Source organism: Pelodiscus sinensis, chromosome 10 (assembly GCF_052426305.1).
Source record: "Pelodiscus sinensis isolate ZL-2025 chromosome 10, ASM5242630v1, whole genome shotgun sequence".
In the NCBI taxonomy this organism is placed as follows: domain Eukaryota; kingdom Metazoa; phylum Chordata; order Testudines; family Trionychidae; genus Pelodiscus; species Pelodiscus sinensis.
The window spans coordinates 35,349,884-35,373,273 of record NC_143061.1 but is presented as its reverse complement, the minus strand read 5'-3'; the positions used below and the strand labels follow the sequence as shown (position 1 = coordinate 35,373,273).

Genomic DNA, 23,390 nt, shown 5'->3' with positions numbered 1-23,390 from the left:
TATTAGCAGGGGCGTAGGAGTGGTGTCCCTTCCCAAGGTTTGTGGAAGGCTGGAGAGGGATGGCACGAGACAAAAGGCTTGGTCACTGTCTTCGGTCCATCCCCTCCAGGGTCCCGAGGGTTGGCCGCTGTCGGCAGACAGGCTACTGGGCTAGATGGACCTTTGGTCTGACCCAGTACGGCCATTGTAAGCTCAGGGCTCAGGGTCGGGGGTCTCAGTGGACCCCCTTGATTTTCATGCACACCTGCTCCTGGGTGGCCAGGCTGGCAGCTCTCTTGCCCTAGCCGGCCACTTTCCTGTGCCTAGTACGGAGATCGTGGACAAGGTCCACGATGTCTGCACTAGCCCAGGCGGGTGCCCGCCTCTTGCGGTCCCGGGCAAGCTCCCGGGAGCCGCCAGCCTGGTTCCGGGAAGAGGGGGAGGGTTGGGGGGCATCGGGTGGGTGGCTCAATCCATGCCAGGTGCAGGGTCTGCTGGCTGGGTGCTGGCAGGCTTGCACCTGGCACGGGCACCGTAGCCAGCCCGTGCCCCTTTAAGTGGTCCGGGGCCGGGAGGGGGGCAGATGAGTTTCCCTGGTGTTGGCCAGAGTGGCCACCAGGGAAAGCTGGGGAGGGCTAGCCTCCCACTAGTTCGAATTAAGGGGCTACACAGGCCTTAATTCGAACTAGTAAGTTCGAACTAGGCTTAATCCTCGTGGAATGAGGATTACCTAGTTCGGACTAAGCGCTCCATTAGTTCGAATTAAATTCGAACTAACGGAGCGCTAGTGTAGCGCCTATGAAAGTTAGTTTGAACTAACGTCCGTTTGTAGTGTAGACATACCCCCAGGGACTGTGTGTTCGTATCAACGTGGGTGCCAGCCGGGTACTTCTCGCAGCCTCGAGGCCAGCCTATTGCCTTAATCATTCTCTCCTCATATCTATGTTTTCAGCTTCTCAGGATCAGATGAGCCAGCATAGACTATGCTGATTTTATCACTCCTTCTCTGTCCTGTATGCTTCAGGAACCTCAGAGAAGCAAAATAAGATGGATGAGATGGGGGGTTGGTCTGTCTGGCTACAATGTTTCAGGAGGATTCCTGCATGAGAGATGCAGGAGAAGGGGTACATAGACATTCCCATGCACAAACTGCTCCACATAGTTGCTCCCCCAATTTTACCTCTTTTCCTTGCTCCATACCTATTACAGTGCAAGTAAGTTAATGAATAGTCATAGCTGTATCTTGCAAAGTTGGGGGCACAATCACTGTAAGGAAAAATAAATAAAACTGTTACCAATGTTTCTTCCTCTGCATCAGGCTTATCTGTTAGCACGATCTGGACTGCGGTAGAGTCTCAGGTCCAGGTTTGCATCATGGCTGGTTTCTCCTCGCCCATTTGCATGTCTTCTCTGCTTTTCATTCTTGGTGTTCTCATCAGCACCTATGACTGAGGCTTCTTGTAGATATCCACAGTAGTGTGCAGGGTGGTGGGCGTGGTTTCTGCCAAGTAGGGCATACAGTTCTTTGGGAAAGTGGCAGGTCTGCAGCTTGGTGCTTGATTGACTGTTGGTTTCCCTGACCTTTTGGAATGCCTGCTACAGTTCCTTTGCTTTCATGTGGTGCTGTTGTACCCCTTCTCCTGCATCTCTCTTGCTGTCTTCTTATAGATGGCCACATATCTATGGACATCCAAGGCTGGTCTGTAGTTGTTGCATATCTGCTGCTTCTGACAGGCCCAGGAAAGCCAGTATTTCCTGTCTGCCCCAAGTTGCAGGGTATCTGGAGCATGGAGCATGTGGTTGCCATGGTCAGCTGGGCAGTTGTGCACAACAGTGAATTGCTAGGTGTGCTTGCCAAGCTGGAAAAGGCACTTCAGTGATTCATAGCTTTAAAGGTCTTTATAACCCCTGAGCAGTCAAGATCACAATTGTGACCAGAGCCGTCAGTGTGAGGCATTGTGGGGCAACTTTTGGGGGACTATTAGGCACTGTTATTTCTGTCAACCCTACATTTTCATTGTATTGCCCTCAGTATATCAAACATGGCTCAACACAGCTCAAAGGTGGGGTTATTTTGTCAGCATAATAGAGAGCTTATATCAGTGAGAGACGATATTAATACTAATGACATAATACTATATTTGCTGGATACGTCATTAAATTGTACCTCTCATTGGCTCTTGTGCAAGTTGAAGTCCTGCTGTACTACTAACAACTCATGAAATCTGTGTTGTGGGTATGTCCTCTGGTTAAATATCTGTGGAAGGAAATTGACACTAGAATTAAAGTGATTTTTGGAACTTTCAGATATTAGTCATGAACTACTTATTAGAATATTTACCTGTGAATTGGGGCTTCTCTGTACATGGGGTTCATGGTTTCTCAGAATAGCCATAATTATCAAGTAAATGATTGTGAAAAGGTGGAAAAATAAATCAGTGCTGCGAGTGGCCAATCAGTGACATAAGGATCAATTACATGAGTTTGAAGAAGTCTGGGTGTAGAAATAAGTCTTTAGAGTACAGACTTTCTTTTTTGGAAAGATGAAAGATGTTGAAAGAACAGTTTATTCCTCTGAAATTTTAGTGCTTGACTTACTTTTTTTGATTAATTACATTGTCATCATAGACCAGAATGTTGTGGACACAGAAACAATTAAACAACACATTCAAACTCTGGAGTTATTTCATAAACTGGGGTAGGAAACGGGGAAGGAGTGAGACTTCCATTCATAACTCAAACTTTCTGGAAAAGAGGAAAAAATCTCTCCTGCATAGACTTCAAATTTTGTGACACATTACTACAATGTTCTGGTTTAAAATTTAACTTGCTACAGTATATAGCAGGTCATCTTCTATAAATTTTACAGTAAAATATGTTGCTATTTCAACTCCTCTATTCTTTTTTTTTCTTAGTCCTTTCTTTGGTGAAGAGTTCTACTTCGAGATTCCAAGAACATTCCAGTGTTTGTCCTTCTATATTTATGATAAGAGTGTGTTACAAAGAGATCTGCGAATAGGTAAGAACTGGTGTATTTTGTAAATCAGGAGTGTGCAAAGGGGCCTCTGCAGGGTAGATTCAGCCCACAGCTGCCCTGCCACTCCCCCTGCCAAGGGCGCACAGGGGCTAGAGAGAAATGCTGACTGTTTTAGAACCGCTGATGTTTTTCTCTAGCCACCGCTCACCCCTGGCAGGGTGAGGGCAGAGGGTGAGAGACCTTGTGCGCTTCCCCAGGCCCTGGTTGACTGGGGGAACGTCTGAGGTCTCCTCCCCCACCAGGGGTTCATGGCATCAGAAGGAACAGCCATCTGTTTTAAAACCGCCAGTGGCTCTCTGTAGCTGCTGCACGCCTCTGGCAGGGCAAGGAGACTTTGTGCTCCTTTTCCCCATCCCCTTCCCCAGGCCCTGGGTGGAGCAAATGAGGTGGTCTCCTGTTGAGGCGCCTAGAGGGACTTGCCAGCTGTTTGAAAACAGCTGACAATTCTGTCTGGGAGGTGGATGGGGGCGGAGGGGGGGTGACTTGTTCCTCCATCCTTAGGCCAGTCAGGTGGGCGGGGGGAGGGGAAGCAGGAGAAGTCTCCTGACCCCACCCCTTCCAAGGTGGCCCCCGGGTTCCTGAAGAAATTTATGAAGTGACCCCCTTTTAAAAATTGACCATCCCTACTGTAAATGTTACTGGAAATAAGCTTCACTGTTGAAATTATGTAGAATATGTCTGTAGTCTAAAAGGATTTTGTACAGACAATTTTAGTTCAGCACACAATTTAAAATAATTCATATATAGTACTGTTCTATATTGGAGTACAGGAGTCTACTTAATTTTGTCCTGTTCTAATTTGGTCATTTTGAAGGATGGTAGAATAACTTGCTGTAACTATTTACCATATTCAGTGAATTTCAGAAAAATGTTTTGGTTTTTTTATCCTTTGGTTTCTACAACTCCATTCCAACAAAATATTTGGATCATTGCTTGTTTGTGTAGATGGGTAGTGGAAGTTACTGGTTTTAAAATTTGCTGAAGATCTACTTAAACATTTTAGTTTTGTCCTGAAATATTTAAAAGTTACATATGCTTCAAAACAATTGTCGTGTGAGGCCTATCTGATAAAGTGGAAGGAAACAAACTGTTGTTTCACTGTATAATTGTCTTTTTACAGCTGCTTTCCTGAATACAGGCAGTCCCTGAGTTACGCGGATCCGACTTAATGTCGGATCCGCAGTTATGAACGGGGCTTTTCTCGCCCCGGAGGATGGGAGCGGCGGGAATCCCAGATGCGCCGTGGTCCCGCCGCCTGCGTCCTCCGGGGCAAGAAAAGCTGCTCCGCGTCTCCCTGGTCTGCTGGGGGGGGGGCAGCAGACCAGGGAGATGCGGAGCAAAGCCGCGGAGCACGCGGGCAGCAGAACAGCCCAGACACGCCGTGGCTGTCCCACTGCCGGCGTCCCCCGAGGCTTTGCTCCCTGTCCCCCGAGGCTTTGGCTCCCCCAGCAGACCAGGGAGACGGGGAGCAAAGCCGCAGAGGACCCGGGCGGCAGGACCGCGGCGTGTCTCGATCCCGCCGCCCGCGTCTCCCTGGTCTGCTGGGGGGGGGGCGGGGGCGCAGCTAGTGGGCCCCTCCCCTCCCCCCCCCCCAGCAGACAAGGCTTTTCTTTGGATGCCTGTGGTAGAGCAGCCTGTCTGGGCGCTACTGGACCAACCCGGCAGCACCCCAGCAGCTCTGCCCCAGGCGTCCTTATTCAGCCGCTGCTGGTCAGTTTCAGCAGCGGCTGAATCAGGACGCCTGGGCAGAGCAGCTTGGGTGCTGCTGGGTTGGTCCAGTAGCGCAGAGGAGCGGCGCTACTGGAGCAACCCAGCAGCACCCCAGCTGCTCTGCCCCAGGCGTCCCCAAGTCAGCCGCTGCTGAAACTGACCAGCGGCTGACTACAGGAAGCCCGGGGCAGAGCAACTCTGCCTCGGGCTTCCTGTAGTCAGCCGCTGGTCAGTTTCAGCAGCGGCTGAATCTGGACACCAGTTCCGACTTACATACAGATTCAACTTAAGAATAAACCTACAGTCCCTATCTTGTTACGTAACCCAGGGACTGCCTGTACTCTTTGGATAAATAGTTGCTTTAAAAACTCTAGTTAGCAGTGTTCAGTAGAAATAGTTACTTCATATTACAGGCAGTCCCCAAGTTACGTACAACATAGGGACTGTAGGTTTGTTCTTAAGTTGAATTTGTATGTAAGTCGGAACTGGTACATATTGTAGGGGAAACTCTAGACAAACATTTCTCTAGAGCTCAGTTCTATTCTCCCACACCTCACTTCCCTCAGTCTTTTTTATTCTCAAGCTGAGGTGTCTGCTGAGAGAAGCTGCTCCGTGTCTCCCTGGTCTGCTGTGGGGGGCGCTAGCTTCGCATCTCCCTGGTCTGCTTGGGGGAAGCAGCTAGTGCGGGGTTGCTTCACCCCGTTTGTAAGTAGGGATCCGATGTAAGTCAGATCCATGTAACCCGGGGACTGCCTGTACTTGAACTGAGGAAGGAAATACTTCATGCCAGATAGTTTGGTATAATGGTTTTTCAAATAGCAATCAATGCAAAAGTCATCTACCTTTTAATTTTCTATTTTTAAACTTTCTGCAGCACCTTTTTTGTTGTATTATACAGTTATTTTGTTTAGCATTTTAAAGGGATATATTAACTAGGGATATTAAAATGTATGTAATTAACTGCTTAAATGCAAGGCAGCTGATGTGTGCCGCCACTTCCCATGCGTACCATGAGCCTGCATATAACTATGAAGGTTAATGAATGAGCCCCCCGAGTCATCAGTTAACCATTTACATGGTTATACTTTCACATCCCTAATATTAACTTGTTTTCTGGCAGAAGTTTAATTGACTTAAGACTGTTACCTGTCCATTCTGAGGTAGTAGTCCAATTAAAAAAAAAAGAATTCTTCCTTCAGTTAACTCTTTGTATATTTCTTTTCAACTTTTTTCCTTTGTACATAGTTTCCTTTATTTGTGTGGGTCTTTTTCTCCTTTGCTGTGTGAAACAACTTAAAATTTGTTTTTTATTTTACAATCTTAAATAACTTGACTTTTTATAAAATATTAGATTTTAAATTGAAGTCTCTTATTAAAAGTATTATCTCATCCTTCCATGGGAAAGTCAATTTCTTACATTATCACACTCATTTTCTGTAGGAAAGGTAGCACTCAAAAAAGAAGACTTATGCAAATATACTGGCAAAGAAGCGTGGTTTTTGCTTCAGCCTGTTGATTCCAATTCAGAGGTCCAGGTAATGATTAATGTTAAAGATAAAATGTTACATAGATGGTGAATGTTCTAGTTGCAGCATGATGAGTATTTTAGGAGTTGTTGAAAACTTTGCCAGATGGATGGGGAGCATCTGGGTAACTTCTCTAACTTTTTTAATTGCTTGCATGATTTCTAATAGTGATATGCATTTCAAAAATGGATATTTTATATTGTTTCTCATGACAGGTTTTCAAGCAGTAGTATGCTGAGAGGACAGTTCCTCCTCCCTAGTTATATTAACTTTGTGTGGAAGTATCACCAAAAAAGTGGGGGGTTTTTACCTTACAAATGTATATTGACTTGAAATCATTGTGCAAGAGGCATGTGCCTGTAGAAAGGAGGGGTCAAGAGCTGGGAAACATACAAACTTGTTCTTTTTTTCCCCCATTTAAGTATCTTGGTAGTATAGTACAGTTTTTTATGTATGTAGTTTGAAATGGTGTTTGAAGGACCTCAGGGCTAGAGTATTCTGGGGTGCCCTTCATAGGGAGGGGTTTGTTTTAATTCTTGACATTGGATGCATTCCAAAAATATTTTATTCTCTTCAGATGTGTATTTGAACCTGTGAATTAAGTTCTGCTGGCAGTCTTTTTTTTAGCAGCACCTGTAAATGAGTTGGACTGCATTGTAAGCAGGGAAGTTGCATTAGGCTTTCTTTCAACTTGATGGAGATAATTCAACAGGAGGCTCTTGAGACCCTCCTTTACAATTTGCTGCAGTAACAACCATATAATTTAAACCCAGTACAATTTTCTCAAACTTACCCAAGCGCAGGACCCACAAACCTTAATTCCTCTTGACTAGTTATTCTGATTAAGTAGATTAAACTTTCTGTAGAAGGGGAATCTGTGGGTGAGCTTTTCAAATAAGATAGACATATTAATGCCCAGAATTATCCACTTGTGCATGTAGAATTACATTACCTGGGTATGCTGGTAGACACAGAGTTATGTGCCCAAATTTAGATTGCTTTGCCCAATCTATACATTATACTATTAGAACAAATCAAGAGGCTTAATTTAGTTGTCTCATTCTTCACCATACTTTTCTCTCAGAAAGCCATTCAGAATGCAGAAATGTCATTCCTCCTTTGGTCTAAGTAGTATCATACTTGATTCTTATTCTCAGAGAAACATATGGAACAAGTAGCTTGCTTTTAATTGTACATATGTATTAGGCAGATACAAAGCTGTTGATAAATAACTTCAGTGTACAGTGTTCTAGATACAGAAAAATAGCAGACTTTGCCCCCTCAAATATCAACAGCAGAAAATATTAATCTCTTCTAAAAGTTTAGACACCCACTTTTTAATGCTGCTCTTTCTATACAGTCCATTGTTCAGGTTGTGCACTTTGCCATCTATTTGCTGCACTTCTACACCTGACTCCACTTCATATACACAAAAAGGTGCAACTAGGTGCCATTGCACTTATGCTCTTGAGCTTTTTCCTTCTTCTTTTCGTTATTTAGTGAAGATGTGTTTATCATGTGCCCTGATAACCTAAATGTCATACAAAGGTAAAACGTTAGTCGTCACTAATAGAACACCTATTTAGGAAATGCTTGAAAAACAACAAATAGTAGCATCTGAAAGACTAACAGACATGTAGATGGTATCATGAGCTTTCGTGGGCACAATCCACTTCTTCAGATGATAGGAATGAAGTAGTGGGTTGTACCCATGAAAGCTCATGATACCATCTACATGTTTTGTTAGCCTTGAAGGTGCCACTAGATAAGTTTTTCCTGCTACAGACTAACTTGGCTACCCCTCTGAAGTATTTAGGAAACGTCAGCAATAGAGATGCTAGTTATTCTCGCTAACTATAGAGATATTCTGGCATACAGTTTGCAGATGTAGAAAAAGTAAATGGAGTTATGAAGTACTTTATTTTCTTAGTAGCAAGTTTATCTTGATTTGTTTTGCATTATGCTACTAGCAGTTTTACTGTTTCTGAGGGGAGTACATTGTTTGCTACATGGTTTTTAGATAGGTTAATATAACAAATCAAAACATCACAGTATTTAAAAAAATGACAGTTTCTAGAACTGCCAAAAAATAAACTAGAATGGAAAATCTCACTAGATCCTGATATTTAGTCAGGAAAAAGATAAATCAGAGCAGAGAACAAGATGGTAATGCCATAGCAAATATCTTCATGAAGTAAAGAGTTCTTATTAACTCCTCTGAGGGCAAATTTAAGGCTTCTACAAAGCAAGAACGTAGGCAGTATTGTTAGGTCTACTCTCTCTATCCTATCTGTGCAAACCTGTGGTTCCAGTAGCTCTTCGCTTTCTGGCCTAAGGTGGCAGTTTAGCGCGCAAGAAGGTAAAAGCTCCCTTCCCCCTCCCCCCCAAAAAGATAATATCTGTATTGTGTTTTTAACTGTTAACATAAAGATTTGCTTTTAGTTCACACGTTAAGTGTGGTGGAAAGTCCAAATTAGTCTTGAAGCACGTTTGCAAGTTTTGCTTTGGGTACCATTTACATTTTTCTTCTAACTTAGGGCTTGTCTCTAGATGAAAGCTATACTCACCCAATATGGTTATAACAGAACATGGCTGACTTCTGCACCCAGACCCCCTCACCTCCTACATTGATATTGTGAAAGTGTGTGGCCATTGACCACTTTTCAAATTCTTGGATCGGCACTCCTGCCCCCATAAAAAAAATTACCCACCCTTGCTCTAGTGGGTTGGTACCATAGGCTGATAAAGCATCAAACCATCTGGTGTTTTCTTGACAGTTGCAGTCTGGAATAATCCTGTCTTGATATCTCTGATACAACATCTCTGTTGACAGTGGTCTTAAGGGCCTTTCTCTGAGGCCACATCTTCTCTTCCCAGATGATCAGTGCCACAGCACCCGATGCTGCAGAGCTTAATTTACCTGGTCTAGTAAAAACCCACTAAAACAAATGCTGAGGTTGCCCCCATCAATACCATTACTCCTCAAATTGTGAGAAGGAAGGGAAATCAATGGGAGCATTTTCTCCCTTCAACCTCCCATTGTGGAGGTGGCACTGAAGTTTCAATTAAAGTACATAGACTCCAGCTGTACTATTCAAGTAGCTGGAGTTGCATATCCTAAATCAGACTTCCATGTAAGTATAGATGTGGCCTGAGTCTAAAGTAGACTCTTACGACCCTCTCTTTTGAGAGAGATGACAGAATGGGTTATGTCGCAGACAGTGGCTCTGTCCAGGTGCCCCACACGCAGGACAGAGCTGCTTCAGCTTTCAGAGCGGCCTCTGTCCATGGGGAGTCTAGGCACAAGAGCTAGAAGCTGGTGACAGCCCTAGTTTCAGCGTGGGGTTGGAGGTGAGAACCCTGTGGGCTGGAGTAATCCCCAGCCCGGATCCCACTTGAGTCGATTAACCCGTTAAATATTAGGTTGACCTAATGCTTAACTGATTAACTGGGATTTTACATCCCTAATCTGCAGATCCAGGATCTTCCCCAAGTGTCATGTATTCTTCAGTCAGAAGATGGATGAGAAGCTCCATGGTATCAGATATTCAAGGACCACATTGAAATAGTTGGAAATCATAGAAGACGAAAATTGAAAGGGACCTCAAGAGATCAAGTCCAGTCCCCTGCCCTCATGGCAGGACCAAGCACCGTGTAGATCATCCCTAATAGATGTCTGTCTACCTGCTCTTAAATATCTCCAGTGATGGAGATTCCACAACCTCCCTATGCAATTTATTCCAGTGTTTAACCATCATGACCGTTAGGAAGTTTCCCTAATGTCCAACCTAACCCTCCCTTGCTGTAGATTAAGCCCATTGCTACTTGTCTTCCCTGTGACATCATTTTAGATACCTGAAAACCACTATCATGTCCCCTCAGTCTTTTCTTTTCCAAACTAAACAACCCCAATTCTTTCAGCCTTCCCTCATACCTCATGTTTTCTAGACCTACATTTCTTCCTAAAAAAGAAACAATTTCGTCCTCAGTCTCTCTAGAGTGATCTACTCTTCCTGCCTAGGTCAGGTTATTTTCCCTTCTTCCTGGCTTTTTGGGCTCTGCATCCCGAAGTACAGTGCTGTGTATGTTTTCTGCTGTCTTTTCTCCCCACCCTTTTTGTGTCACCTGAGGGCACTCTGCCCCTTGCTGAGACCCAGTTTTTCCCCAAATTCAGATAGATGTGCCTACATAGAATAGCAGGTATGGCACAAACTCATTTTCCACTTGCTGCTGTTGTCTTTTGTTTAAGATGTTTTGTTGACAAAATTGGATAATCTTTCAGTATGTCACTATGGATCCCACTGTAAGTGTACGTGTGCCTCACACATGCAAGACTGGATTTATATGTATGTACTACTTTACTAGCAGTGTCCATCATGTTTGAACATGCACCCTTTTCTGCCTCAGGGTCCCAATTGAGGGAGTGAATGATGAGGTGGCCATGACCATTCCTCAATTTCCTCCTCTTGGAGGAGGTGATGGAACTTGAATTAAGAATGAGAGGGTTGAGCACTCATTAAGTTGAACTCCTCAAAATGTTCTGCACGTTTTCAGAACCACTTCTGATTTCCTGTTTTGAATGCCATGAAATGATTAACAATTGTCTGGCTTGAACATCCCCCTTTTACCCTTTTCCCCCAGAGCTTTCAGAGTAGTGGATTTGAAACCTGTAAGCCTCAAGCCATGTCCATCCTGCCAATCCCTGTCCAAGGATTGGTAGATATCTCTTCTGCCTGGGGGAATTACACACTCCAGATAGATGACCTGCATGCTTCTCTTTCCATGTCAGGAGTCACATGTTGAGCTGCAAAGCTGAAACTCCTGCTAATGGACAAGCCACCATATACTAAGCAGACTGACAGTGTCTAAGATGATTGCAAAGAAGATAGGGCCAGTAAAAGACCTGGCACCGGCGCCAAAATAAACCCCGGTTTTGATTAAGCTAGCATCTCTGCCTCTGGTTTCAAAATCAAGCAATAAAAGGGACCTCTCTGAAATGAGTCAGAAATTCAAGGAGCTCAGTGTCCTCCCATAGGTGCAGAGACAGCTTCTGGAGAACAGCCTTACATGCTGCTGGGTGAAGAGAAGAAGCAGACTGAGACACAACAGACTTCACCAATGCTGCTTATCCTCATAGCATTAACCCCAGACTCCAGCAGACCAGGTCTGTTGTCCACATATCAGTGCATCTCTCATTGCTCCTAGGGTTCTTCTGACCTTCACTTCGTGTGTTCTACCCTTCATCTAGCAAAGAGCATCCTCCCTGCCAACTAAGATCTGTAGTGAGCGTTACTGAGACCTCTACAGGTTTTTCCTATGAGCCCTAGCTAGAATGGCACTGGTCTAGCCAACAACCAGTGAGTCATCTCTACCCGTACATTGTGCCCCCATAATCCTGTAGAGAATATTGGGGCTCACCTTCATAGGCATTGAGGAGCCAGTTTCCGCCATTTGAGAGAGCAAGAGATCTCCTTCCCAAGGGGCATTTCTGGTCAGATGGCCAATGGGGGAATATCAGGAGGAGGCAGATCCAGGGGCTGAGTAACGTCAATAACTCATGTTAACATCAGGGGATCTTTCTTGACCCTGGATAAAGCAGTATCCTTGGCATCGGGAAACTTCACAGCTTTGCAGGAGTGCCCTATAGATTTGTGTAGATTTCCTAGATTCTGCTCATGGAAATTTCAGTCCATCTCTGAAGTCTCATGACCATGAATGAGACCCTCCCTGACAGTGGAGAAGTGAGTGGCAATTGCCCTGTTGGAGCTTGCAATGACAGACAACTACCTGGTCAATTGGGAATCCGTTTGGGGTGAGGAAATTTACAGTGGGAGCTATTGTGACCCAAGTAGCCATGGTAATCAATACTCTTCTGTCCCAGAGGGTAGTGACTCTGGGATACATGTTGTCTGGGGTCTGTCAGAGGGTTCTAGACTCCTCGCAAGCCAGGACTGAGCTGGACTGCTGGTCAGCCTGCTGAAAAACTTACTAGCAAGGTGTGTGGGGGTGGGGGAGGACGGGAGGGAAATGCACGTAGTCTTTGCTAATCAGTTAATCGACTACACTATTACATCCCTAGTCCCTAGCTGACCCTGGGCTCTGAAACACCATAGGGAGCCATAGGGCTATTGCTACACTTCAAAGGTGGAGGAGCCCTATTGACTAATTGAATAGTTGTTGCAAAATGCATTGATTATTTGATTAGTCAATTACTCAATATTTAACATCCCTGATATTTATTAGGGCATAAGCTTTCCTGGGTAAAACCCACTTCATCAGATAAGAGTGCAAGTTAGAGGTGGGGTGGGGGTGTGTGTGTGTGTGTGTGTGTGTGTGTGTATTGTGTTAATGAGGCTTATCAAGTCAGGTTTGAAGTGGGTCATTGACAGCATTTGGTATAGAGATGTGAATATCAAAAGAGGGGACAATGTGGTTTATAATGCATTAACCAGTTAAGATCCTTATTCAGTCCTATGTTGATTGTGTTGAATTTGCAAATGAATTCCAGTTCAGCTGTTTCCCTTAGTAATTAGATTTTTGAAATCTTTTTGTAGAAGAATGATTATTTGCAAATTCATTACTGAATGTCCAGAGAGGTTAGTGTTCCACTATAGGCTTGTGTGTTACCTTTCCTGATGTCTGATTTGTGTCCATTTATCCTTTGGTGGAGAGACTGTCTGGTTTGGCCAATATACATGGCAGAGGGCCATTGCTGGCACTTGATGGCATATATCACGTTAATTTCATGTGCAGTAAGAAGAGCCCCTGATGGTGTGCTTTATGGTTTTCCTGCAGTCTTGAAAGCACTTACACAGCACTAGCAACATGCTATGTAATAAACCATGTTAATCAATTTCTCGGTTTTCACTCACAAATGTTTCTGGCAGCTTTCATTTGCCTAAGCCTGATTAGAACGGGCAACAGTGAAGGTTCTAGAGTCCCATATTGCTGGTTGTTAAACTGTTTAGTCAGGTATTGCATATCAAGATTTGCTTATCTCATTTTTGCTAGCTCAGTGAGAGCAGCAGGATGGGCCTTAAATTACTAGTTATCTCTAGCAAGATTGATAATGAGTTGATTTAAAGTCAGTGGGAGCAGGAGTGAGCTCCTTATCCAAAAATATTCCACTTAGCATTAGTATGCCATCAATTACCTCCATTTTCTCCTAGCATGTCTAATGTGATTTTTTTTTTTTTGAGTTAGTTCTATATCTGTCTTACATAGAGGGATAATTAATTTGAAAACATGTGCAAGTTACTTCCTATGTGCTATTACTACTTTAAAAATAAACTGTCTCTCAAATATTTACATGTGGTATTTTTTTTTTTTTTTTTTTGCAGGGAAAAGTTCACCTTGAATTAAAATTGAATGAACTGATAACGGATAATGGATCTGTGTGCCAGCAACTAGTAGTACAGTAAGAAAATTTATCAATCACTAAAAGGAGCTTGATTTTTTTTTTTTACTGATAAAAGTTGTGTTGTAATTTGCCTAGTTTTATGGGCCATATGTACACTGGGGAGATTTTACAAAAAATTTTCAGATTTTTTTTAAAAAGGTGTATACGAGTCACCCACGTTAGGATCCCTAATATAAGCTGGGTGCTGGTGCCTAAGGAGTGTCTTCTAATCCTGTTCAAAGCCGGTCTGGTTGACAACTAAACGTGTCAATGGTAACCAGCAGCTAGGACTTCAAACATTGATACCATTGACAGAGCTGAACTGATGGCATTGGTGGGAACATTTCAAAATATCGCTTCTCTACTTAACCCATTACATCTGGTTGACTTTAAGTACAACTACATAGCAGAAAACAAAATCCATGCCACCACAAGTCTCAGACTGGGTCATCTTACTAGGGCTTGTGGAACAAAGAATGGCAGTGTAGATATTCAAGCTTGGGCTGGACCCTCAGCTCTGAAATATAGTAAGAGAGGAGATTCTTGGTGCTCAGACAGCTACATGGCTATTCTACAGAGGCACAGGTGGGAGTGGGGGGACACTCAGCTCAGTGGAAGCTAGTACACATGGGGGGCCAGCTTTCAAACCGGCTTCCACCTGCTCCCCTTGCTGTCTCTGAGAGGGAGGCAATGGGGGGGAGGGGGGATATAACCATGAGGGTTAACTGATGAGCCCAGGCTCCTGAGTTAACTGTGTATACCAGTGGTCTCCAATCTTTTAAAGCACAAGATCACTTTTTGAATTTAAGTGCAATCCCAGATCTACCTCAAACCCAAATACTCGTGCCTCGTCTCCGAGGCCCCACCTCTGCTCACTCCGTCCTCCCTCCCCCATCCTTCCTCACTTTCACCAGGGTGAGGCAAAGAGTTGGGGTGTAGGCTCCAGTCTTGGGCTAAGGGATTTGGAGTGTGAGAGGCTCTGAGCTGAGCCTGGGACAGAGTTGGGGTGCAGGAAGGGGTTCAGGGTACAAGCTCTGTAAGGAAGTTTGGAACCAGGGGCCTCAGGGGTTTGGGGTGTAGGATGGGGTTCATGACTGGGGCAGGGATTCAGAACTGTCTCCAGCTGGACACTGATTACCTCAGGTGGCTCTTGAGTGGTGGTACAGCGGGGCTGAGGCATGCTCACCCCTGCCCTGACCCTGCACCACTCCCAAAAGCAGCCAACAAACTCCTTCTATCCCAAGCCCTGTTGTGCTGTTCCCCGCCCCCGTTTCTTTGAAGATTGAATACAAGGTGCGAGAGGGGGCACCCTGACATCTGCGCCCCCTTCCCTGCTCTGTATCGTGAGCAGGAGGCTCTCGGGGAGGAACAGCTCGGAGGCAAAGGGCAGAAAGTGTGCAGCAGTGCAGGGAGGGGCAGCTGAAGTGCTGGCACTTGAGAGCCTCTTGGCCAAACCAGTCAGGATCACCTGTCAGAGGCTCCAAGATCTACCAGGAGATCCAATCTACAGGCTGGTGACTACTGGTGTATATGGATGCACATTCAGATCCCTAATAGCTACTGTTACAGCTTAGTTGTTCTTCTTCCTCCGTGTCTTGGCTCTCCCAATAAAATGGAGGGGGGGGAATTGGAATATTGAGTACACTAATACATATTTCAAAAGTCAAAATGAAAAAAATTATATGAAGATTTAATTGACGATGCTGTAGTTAATATATAGCCATGCCAGATGGACTGAAGCAGTGTGATGAAAATGCGAGAGAGGTTGACAGCAAATTTCAGATTTAAGTAAGGAAGTGAGGATAGTGTGGATTGTCTTACCTTGTACATTTATTGAATATATTTTTTAAAATGGTTGTGATCTGATCAACCAGTTGGATAAAGATATAGGTGCTTCAGTTTGTCATTATGATGTAACCTGAACTTAAAACAGAACAAATCTTGATATCTCTTGGATGAGTGCTTTTCATTTGCATATCTCAGTGCTTTACAAAGGCAGGTGTAGGTAAACACAATTTCCATCAGGGGAAACAGGTATAAAAAGAAGTGGTTTGTCTAATGTCGTGCAGCAACTCAGTGGTGAAGCTAAATAGAATCCAAGTCATTTGGCAACTGGTCCAGTGCCATAATTGCTAGATCCTGCTGTCTCTTGGAAGCCTTTAGTTTATAATGTTTTGTATATAATATTCAAAGAAAGCTTATATTGCAGTGTCGGGGGCCCAAGTTGCAGATGCCAGTTTTAGGGTTGCGTTAATCTGGCTCCTTAATGCATACATAATGAAGGATGCACTTGCACAGCATTATAGAAGATTTCTGTAGAGCCAAGGATAGAACTTGGCTACCTTGGTTCTCAGTCTAGTCCTTCAAACACAAGAGAACCTCCTTTCCCTACTTGCAACCCTCTGCCTCATTCACTGTGCATGCTATGTGAAATCAGAAATGATATGGGATCATGTAACTAAAGACTGTGTTGTAGGGATGGAAGTGACTTACTGACTACTCGCTTCTCCCCTTGCTTCCTCTGATGGAAAGAGGCAGCAAGGGGGAGAGGGAAGAGGAGAGGGTTCTGGAAGGAAGTGGTTTAAAAGCTGTTTCCCCTCTATCTCAGTGAGAGGGGGACTGGGGCACAACGGCAGTGTTCAAGAGTCCCCACTAGGGCTCTTGTTCACTTCAAAGCAGAAGTGCCGCATGGAGCCTGGGGACAGCAGGTGACTGGCCCCAGGCTCCATGCAGCGTTTCAATCTTTAAAATGCATAAGAGCTGCTGCTGGGGCTCCTGTACATTGAAAAGGCGAACTCTGCACGGCACTTCCGCCTTTGAAATGTTGCAACAGCCCAGCAGGCTCTTGCTACATTTCAAAGCGGAAGCATCCTTATCAACTAATTGAGCAGTCAATGGAAATTCCATCAACTATTTGATTAGTTAATCTAATTTTAACATCCTTACTGTGGTGTTTGGATATACGTGACTAGGCTGAATTAAGGCTATGCATGTAAGCATAATTCTGGACTTTCCTGTCTTATGATTGCTTAACTTCACAAAACCTTAATGTTTTCATGACACATTTTTCTGTGTAATCTCCTGGATTAAAAAAAAGCAAAGTAAGAAAAAAACCAACTCCTTCATGTGGAACCACATTAACCCTTGCATGTGTCACTGGCAAGTGTGGAACCTACCACCATTAGATACATAGCATACACTTCTACCACATGAGCTAATGGAGTAACTGGGAGGAGAGAACTATTGGTCTCTGTGTGGACCCACCACAAGTTCCACTAGGTGCTACTTTTTGCAAGTAGTTTAAAGAGCTAGTTGTTAGGTACCAAAAGTGTTAAAAATCTTTGTCTGGCTTTTTATTATTCTGAAGAGCAATATGGTCCAGTGTTTAGTTAGGTAACAGAGCAGAGACCTAAATTTGGTGCGCACGTTCTGAAAGGCAGTCTGGGTAGGATGGGCCATGCTTGAGCTCTGTTAGAAATAACTCTGAATAGCATTCATTAGAATAAAGAAGATCTGTGTTCTTCATATGGGCTGGCCTGCACTAGGCATGTTAAGAAACAGTTGTTTATTGTAACTGTATAGTTGCTGAAAATTGTAGTGGTTCCATGATTACCTGGCTCCCCAGCAATGGGACTGGCAGTGCACTCCCAGCTGCTGGCCCCATTCCCAAGGATCCAGCTGCCCAGGAGCAGCTTCTCTCACCAGCTGCCCTGCTTCCGGGTAGCCAGCTGCTATCTCTGATACAGAGACAGCAGCACAGGGTGGCAGTCAGCTCCCCAGGAACCACTGTGCATTAATCGTTTGGGTAACTGCTGAGCTCTTAGTTATTAGCTGCCCATTTAAATGATTACTCTCTTGCATCCCTGGCCTACACTAGGTATAGCTACATCTCTCTGTAGTATGGAAATCCATGTCATTGAGGGAAATAGCTATGTCAACCTGTCCTCTGGTGTAGACAGTGCTATGTTAATGAAGTTTTCTGTTGACCTGCCTACGTACCTGAGAGGTGAAGGATAATCTGTGCTGATGGGAGAACTCCTGGTGGTCTAGGTAGTATTTAGCCCAAAGCACTACAGTGATGTTGGTGTGGCATTTTCAGTGTAGAAATCAATAACTTAAGGGTTTAAGACTTCGCTTAATAATATCTGGGAAGTGCACAGAATTAACTCGGGCATAAGAACAGAGTGACTAGAATTTGATGGCTTCCTGTCTTGTTACCTTGACATGAAAGGAGAAATAGCAGTGACTGCTGTTTCATCCCCATGTAGAGGTGTAACTGTCATTTAGAGCATGCTCAGGAGAGTTGGCATATTCTGAAGTTTAGCAGTAGGTCTCCAAAAACCGAGCATATGTGAGTTGCCATTTTCAGAGACAGCTGCCAAATTTGGATAGATTGTTGTGACTGCAAAATATACCTTTGTCACCAGAAATGTCTATATGCTAAACTTACGTTTCTGGTCTGAAGCATTGATGGCACTATTGTTTTTATAATAAATGTTAATATAGATAAAAATAGCTTTGCAAAATGTATTCTCCAGAATTGCTTAACACCGTGTTTCTCAAACTGTGGGTCCCGACCCCCCTGGGGGGTCATGAGCAACTTAGAGTGGGATCGTGGTATCACAAAGTTTGAGAACCCCTGGCATAACAGTTTTCACTGAAACATTTAGTAAAGAAAACTCAGCCTGAGGCAGAGAGCAAACACAAAAGATGTCCACCCAAACAGATTGGCAAAGTTATAAGCAATTGAAAAATGGGTCTATAAGGGGAAGTATTAACTTTAGCTGTCACTAGTAGCTCTACTTATAATAGCACTAAATAATTTAGAAAACATATCATCAAAGGAGAATATAAATGCACAGTTTAAAGGTGTTTCTGTTACAAGGGATCAACATTCAGTATGCATCTATTGATTGTTTCCCAGTTTTTCTCCCCAGCACTACTTACAAATTTATCTTCAAAAAGCAATATAGTCCGCTATAATCTGGCTTTCTGCAGGTAAAGATGTGCACAAAATCATGTATTTTAGTTCCCATTTAAATAAGGATTGCTTGGTGTTGAGGATTTACCTCAAAACCAAAAGATCCTAATGAAATGTCTCTATGAAAATAGCAAATGTGTAATTTACCTTACTTTCCTTTTGTCTTTTGGAGGTATAAAAGACTGTGAGCCTTTCTTTTGCCTTCTGGGGACCAAGTTTGGAGATACAGGATCAGTCTCCTTTAAACATGCTTTTAGGAAGTAGATTTATGTCCACTTGCTCTTTTGTCCATCTATCACTAGTGAGTTTCAAGGAAACAGGGAGCTAGCTTACTCGTTTCAATCTATCAGTATTGCCAGAGGAGGAACAGTCCTTTACTTCTGGCCATTGTTAGATCTTGCCATATAATCTTTTGAGTGGCTGAGAGTTAGTAGTACTAAGGTTTTATTTGTGTCTGCTTTTGGCATGAACACTTCACTTGTCTCTGAATTAAGAAAGCTAGAGTTACTACTTAATTGGCTCTTTATTATATGTCAATCAGTGTCCGGATGTGAAACCCCTAAAGGATAGAATCTTGACACTTTGAATATTCTTATTTTTTCAGATTTCAGATATGCTTTTTAGGATTTGAAGTGCTTTTGGATATTGTCACCTGATTGAATTCATTATTGGTGCTCTTGTTTCCTTCAATCTGTATAAAGGAGCTGTGATATCCTGTGAATCCACAAATTTATAATTCTAAACTACTAAATAAAATTGTGGAAAGCCAGGCTACTGTATGTTTGCAGTCACTTTTTTGTATATTTTGCCATGCTGTTATGCATGCCATTTAAAAGTAGGCCCTGGGTGTGGGGCATATGAGTAGATCCCTGTGTGGATACAGAATTTGTATCTGCATCTGTATTCCCAAAAAGAGCCACAGCGATCTTCATCCACACAGGCAGATACCCTCAAGTAGATATCCATGGATTTGCAGGATTCTGTGCATCAGTAAGCCTTTAAAACCTGGGAACTCTAGTTTGTCACATGCTTTTTCCTAGTTATATGCCCTCTATGAAATTGCATTTGAGGCTGCCTGTCTTTCATGAAGGAGACCAGGTGGAGAGACCAAGAATTGGGGAAGCATGTGGAAGGGGTAATCTCCACACTGGTCAGGTGAAAGGCCTTGCTGACAGCAAGATCAGGGATGGAGGGAAAGCATCAGCAGGGAGGACAGTGAAGCCCTAGAGAAAAGGGGTAAGGCAAAAACCCTGAGGGGCAATGAGACTATCTGAATTGCCTTTAAAGAAATCTTGGTTTATAAATAATAAAGAACAAAAGAAGTGCAGCTATACAATCTGAATTTAGTTGAAGCGCAGGAAAAGGAATCTGACTCTCCCAGTGCTCTGTTAAGTTGTCACTAATTTTGCTCCATTATTTTTTGACCCAAAAGTAAGCAAGTCAGACTGGGAATGTATCAGTGGTTTCTTTTTAGGCTAAAAGAGTCTAGGTATAAGTTAAGCATACTAGCAGAAAGTCTGATCAATGTCTTGCTGCCCCCTTTTTAGTGCCCCTTCTTAGAATATGAACATCTGCATATGAGGGAGAAGTAGGATATCTTTTCCCACATGGATTCAGCAAAAAGCAAAAGCTGAATGTTTGGAATTTCTTAACATTTTGTACTTTATTTACAATCTTAACTTTGCACAGGCAGTTTTTACACTTGATTTTTATATCTGCACACTTTAACAGTACATAATTATTTATTTTTAAGATGTTTTCACATTTAAAATTGTCTTCATTTATTTTGACTTTTATGATGGAAAAATTGCTTTAGAAAGTTACTGTTGCAGAGTGTAATTGTCAATAGGAAGTGGGTAGGCACTGCACCACCTTCTCAGATCTCTTTGAGAGAGAAATGATCTAAAAGGAAATTGGGGGTTCTCTCGTGGTTGCTGCAGTTATCTAGTGACCAACGTGTGGTTAAAAACTAGTGCGTTAAACATTCTAGTGTTACGTCAGCATTTGTTTGCTTTCATCTGAGATTCTGCAAAGGGGGCAAGTACCTTGAAAATTTGACACATTTGTTAATGCTCTGCCAAACCTGCTGGCAGTCTTAAAATAATAAATGCATTTTTATTGTCAGTTTCCCAAACTTGTAGAACATGTGATGTTTGAGACCATAGTAAACAGATGACCAAAAAAAGCAATGGGAAGCCTCACTCCTGTCCATAGAAATAATTCTAGTTAGCATGTAATAGGAAACCTTGTCCCTTAATTTTATGAAGTAACTAAAAATTTCTTACACATGAAGAAGAGGAATGATGTGCTTTTCCACTATAATTTTCATTTTAATGTTTTGTGAATAATTGTTGCCTTTATAGTGAAGTGGGCTCAAAATATTCTAAAGTGAAAGGTGAATTAACCTTTTCAAATTCACAAATTTAGAGTTTGGGAAAAATGGGCTTTAAGTTCCAAGGACTGGTCCTGGATACTGAGTCTCAATTAGTATGTCTGCCTTAATGTTCCGTGGCTTAGAAAATTCTGCCTTAAAGAGCAAACGCTTAAATGTACTTCTATTGGGAATTCTGTTGCAAAAAGTTTTCAAAAAATTCTTTGCTGTTCACAGCTTTTTCACATATAGCTTAATCCTTGTTTACTCTTCCTGGAACCAAATTATGGTGGGAATAATGGATAAGTGAGTAAGAGCAGTCCTAGAATTTAATGCTTTCAGAACATTTAGAAATTTAAATATCAAGGCAGAAACAAGTTGTAATGTTCTGCCATGCAATCCAGACCAGTGAGGCATAATCACCACTTGCCCCCCAACTTTGGGTGCTTTACAGTATTTTGCTGTTGTCACTTAAAACTTGGGCTGCTCTGATAACCAGAGAGTTTGTAGGTCACAACCTGAGTGCCTATGAATAGCTTCAGCCCTGGTCCAACTTCTCTGACTCCAGGAACATTGTGTAGACATAGACATGGAGTCTCACTGTGAAAGATGTTCCTGATTGTTGTTTGCTAAAATGCGGATTGATGAGTTCTTTCTCCCCTTCATTGCCAAAGAATGGCCACTGGATGGGTGAAACAGTCAACTTTAACACCTGGGAAGAGGTGTCAGTTTATCCTATCTTTGAGAATACAAGTAAAACTTAAACAAGGGTTTTTTTTTCTTCCCCCTTAATTTATTTATTCTTGGATCTGGACTTCTAATACTCCTGTCATCTGAAGAAGTGGGTTTTGCTCACAAAAGCTCATACCACCATCTATATGTTTTGTTAGTCTTTAAGGTGCTACTAGTCTATTTATTGTTTAAGTTTTTCCGGTTACAGACCAATTTACCAAGGCATGTGGTGGATTCTCCATCACAGTGAATTTTTAAATTGACTGGATCTTTTAGAAAAGAGATCCTCTAGTTCAAACATGAATTAAATCAGAAGGTTAAACTAGATAATCACAGCAGTTCCTTTTGTACTTATCTGGGGGTCATGACTATTTGAAGATCTGGCCCAATGTCTTTGTGATTTTAAGGCACCAATCTAAAATATGTGGTGCTTTATTTCAGCAGGCGATCCCAATCTACTGTTAAATCTTCACTGTCATAGAAATCATTTAATTTCTTTCAGGTAATCAGATTTCTCTGATCTGGCCACTAGAACAGATGCATACAAACCATGTTACAAATGTATTTGTAACTTATGAATATTCACTTTAAAATAGGAATCCAGCACAATTTTACCCTGCTGCATTGATCAGCCAACCCAAATTAGTAACAATGTTTGAACTCCATTTGGATGCCTTCTGAGCTCTGCTGCTGACCCAGTATAAATGAGGTCTACTAGCAAGTCCTCTTATCCTTAAGTCAAATTAACAAATTACTTGAAAGTCAACAGTCTTCTCATTCACAGAAACTTTCTGTGTGTCACTTCCGTGTGTGTGTGTCCGTCCGTCCGTCCTAAACAAATGACTGGTATTTCAGTACTTTTGTGGTAACTAATCACTTCCCAGGTTCCTCAAAACCCACTAACTCTCTTCAGACTAATTTTCACCTAGTTATCATCTTGCATTAAGTTATGCCCAGAAAACTGTGGATTGGATACACTTCTGGGGGAGCCAGCTTGTTGTTTTTATATGTAATGTGAATATGTACATCCACGTGGAATCCAATATGCTTCAAATGCATTAAAAATTGCTGTCATACTGGCTCATGTTAACTCTTCATTGGTTTCATTTTAAAATGTCCTTTTTGCTTTAAAAGGAAAGAAATATTTTTTCAGATTTGTCAAATTATTAATGATAGATTAATTCACTAACTCTTTGTTTCTCCTTTTCATTTTAGCATAAAGGAATGTCATGGGTTGCCCCTTGTAAATGGACAGAATTGTGACCCTTATGCAACGGTGTCTCTTGTGGGTCCTTCTAGGTAACATTTGTTGCATTACATAGCAAACATTTGTAAGTGTTGTCCCAAATTAGGAGTAGCAAATATGTCCTCTGGACTTAAGTGTTCAAATATATACAATAGTTATTAAATGATTAATTGGATGCATGGATTTTAGTGTTGAAGAGAACAGTCTTTATTTCCCTCCTCCCCACCCTACATGTTTCTTACTATATACTCCAGGTGTTCTCCACAATCTTGTGTTAGTGTAGAAACAGCGGTAAACTATGTATGGATACAAAATCCTATTTAAAAACAAAAAGAAATAGTTTTCATTTTTGCTGTGCTTCTCACAAGGCATGGTATTGAGCAGGAATTGTTAGGTGGGATGAGAAATC

General features: G+C 42.6%; 1 protein-coding gene across 1 annotated transcript in view; it reads left to right on the top strand.

The window, feature by feature from the left end:
- The window catches only part of RASA2 (RAS p21 protein activator 2), a 92,790-nt gene that overhangs the window by 29,969 nt on the left and 39,431 nt on the right, over positions 1-23,390 (top strand). The window contains exons 3-6 of the mRNA XM_075937633.2: positions 2,895-2,998; positions 6,167-6,261; positions 13,593-13,669; positions 22,951-23,034. Coding sequence (XP_075793748.1) covers positions 2,895-2,998; positions 6,167-6,261; positions 13,593-13,669; positions 22,951-23,034 — 360 coding nt within the window. The remainder of the gene's footprint in view (positions 1-2,894; positions 2,999-6,166; positions 6,262-13,592; positions 13,670-22,950; positions 23,035-23,390) is intronic.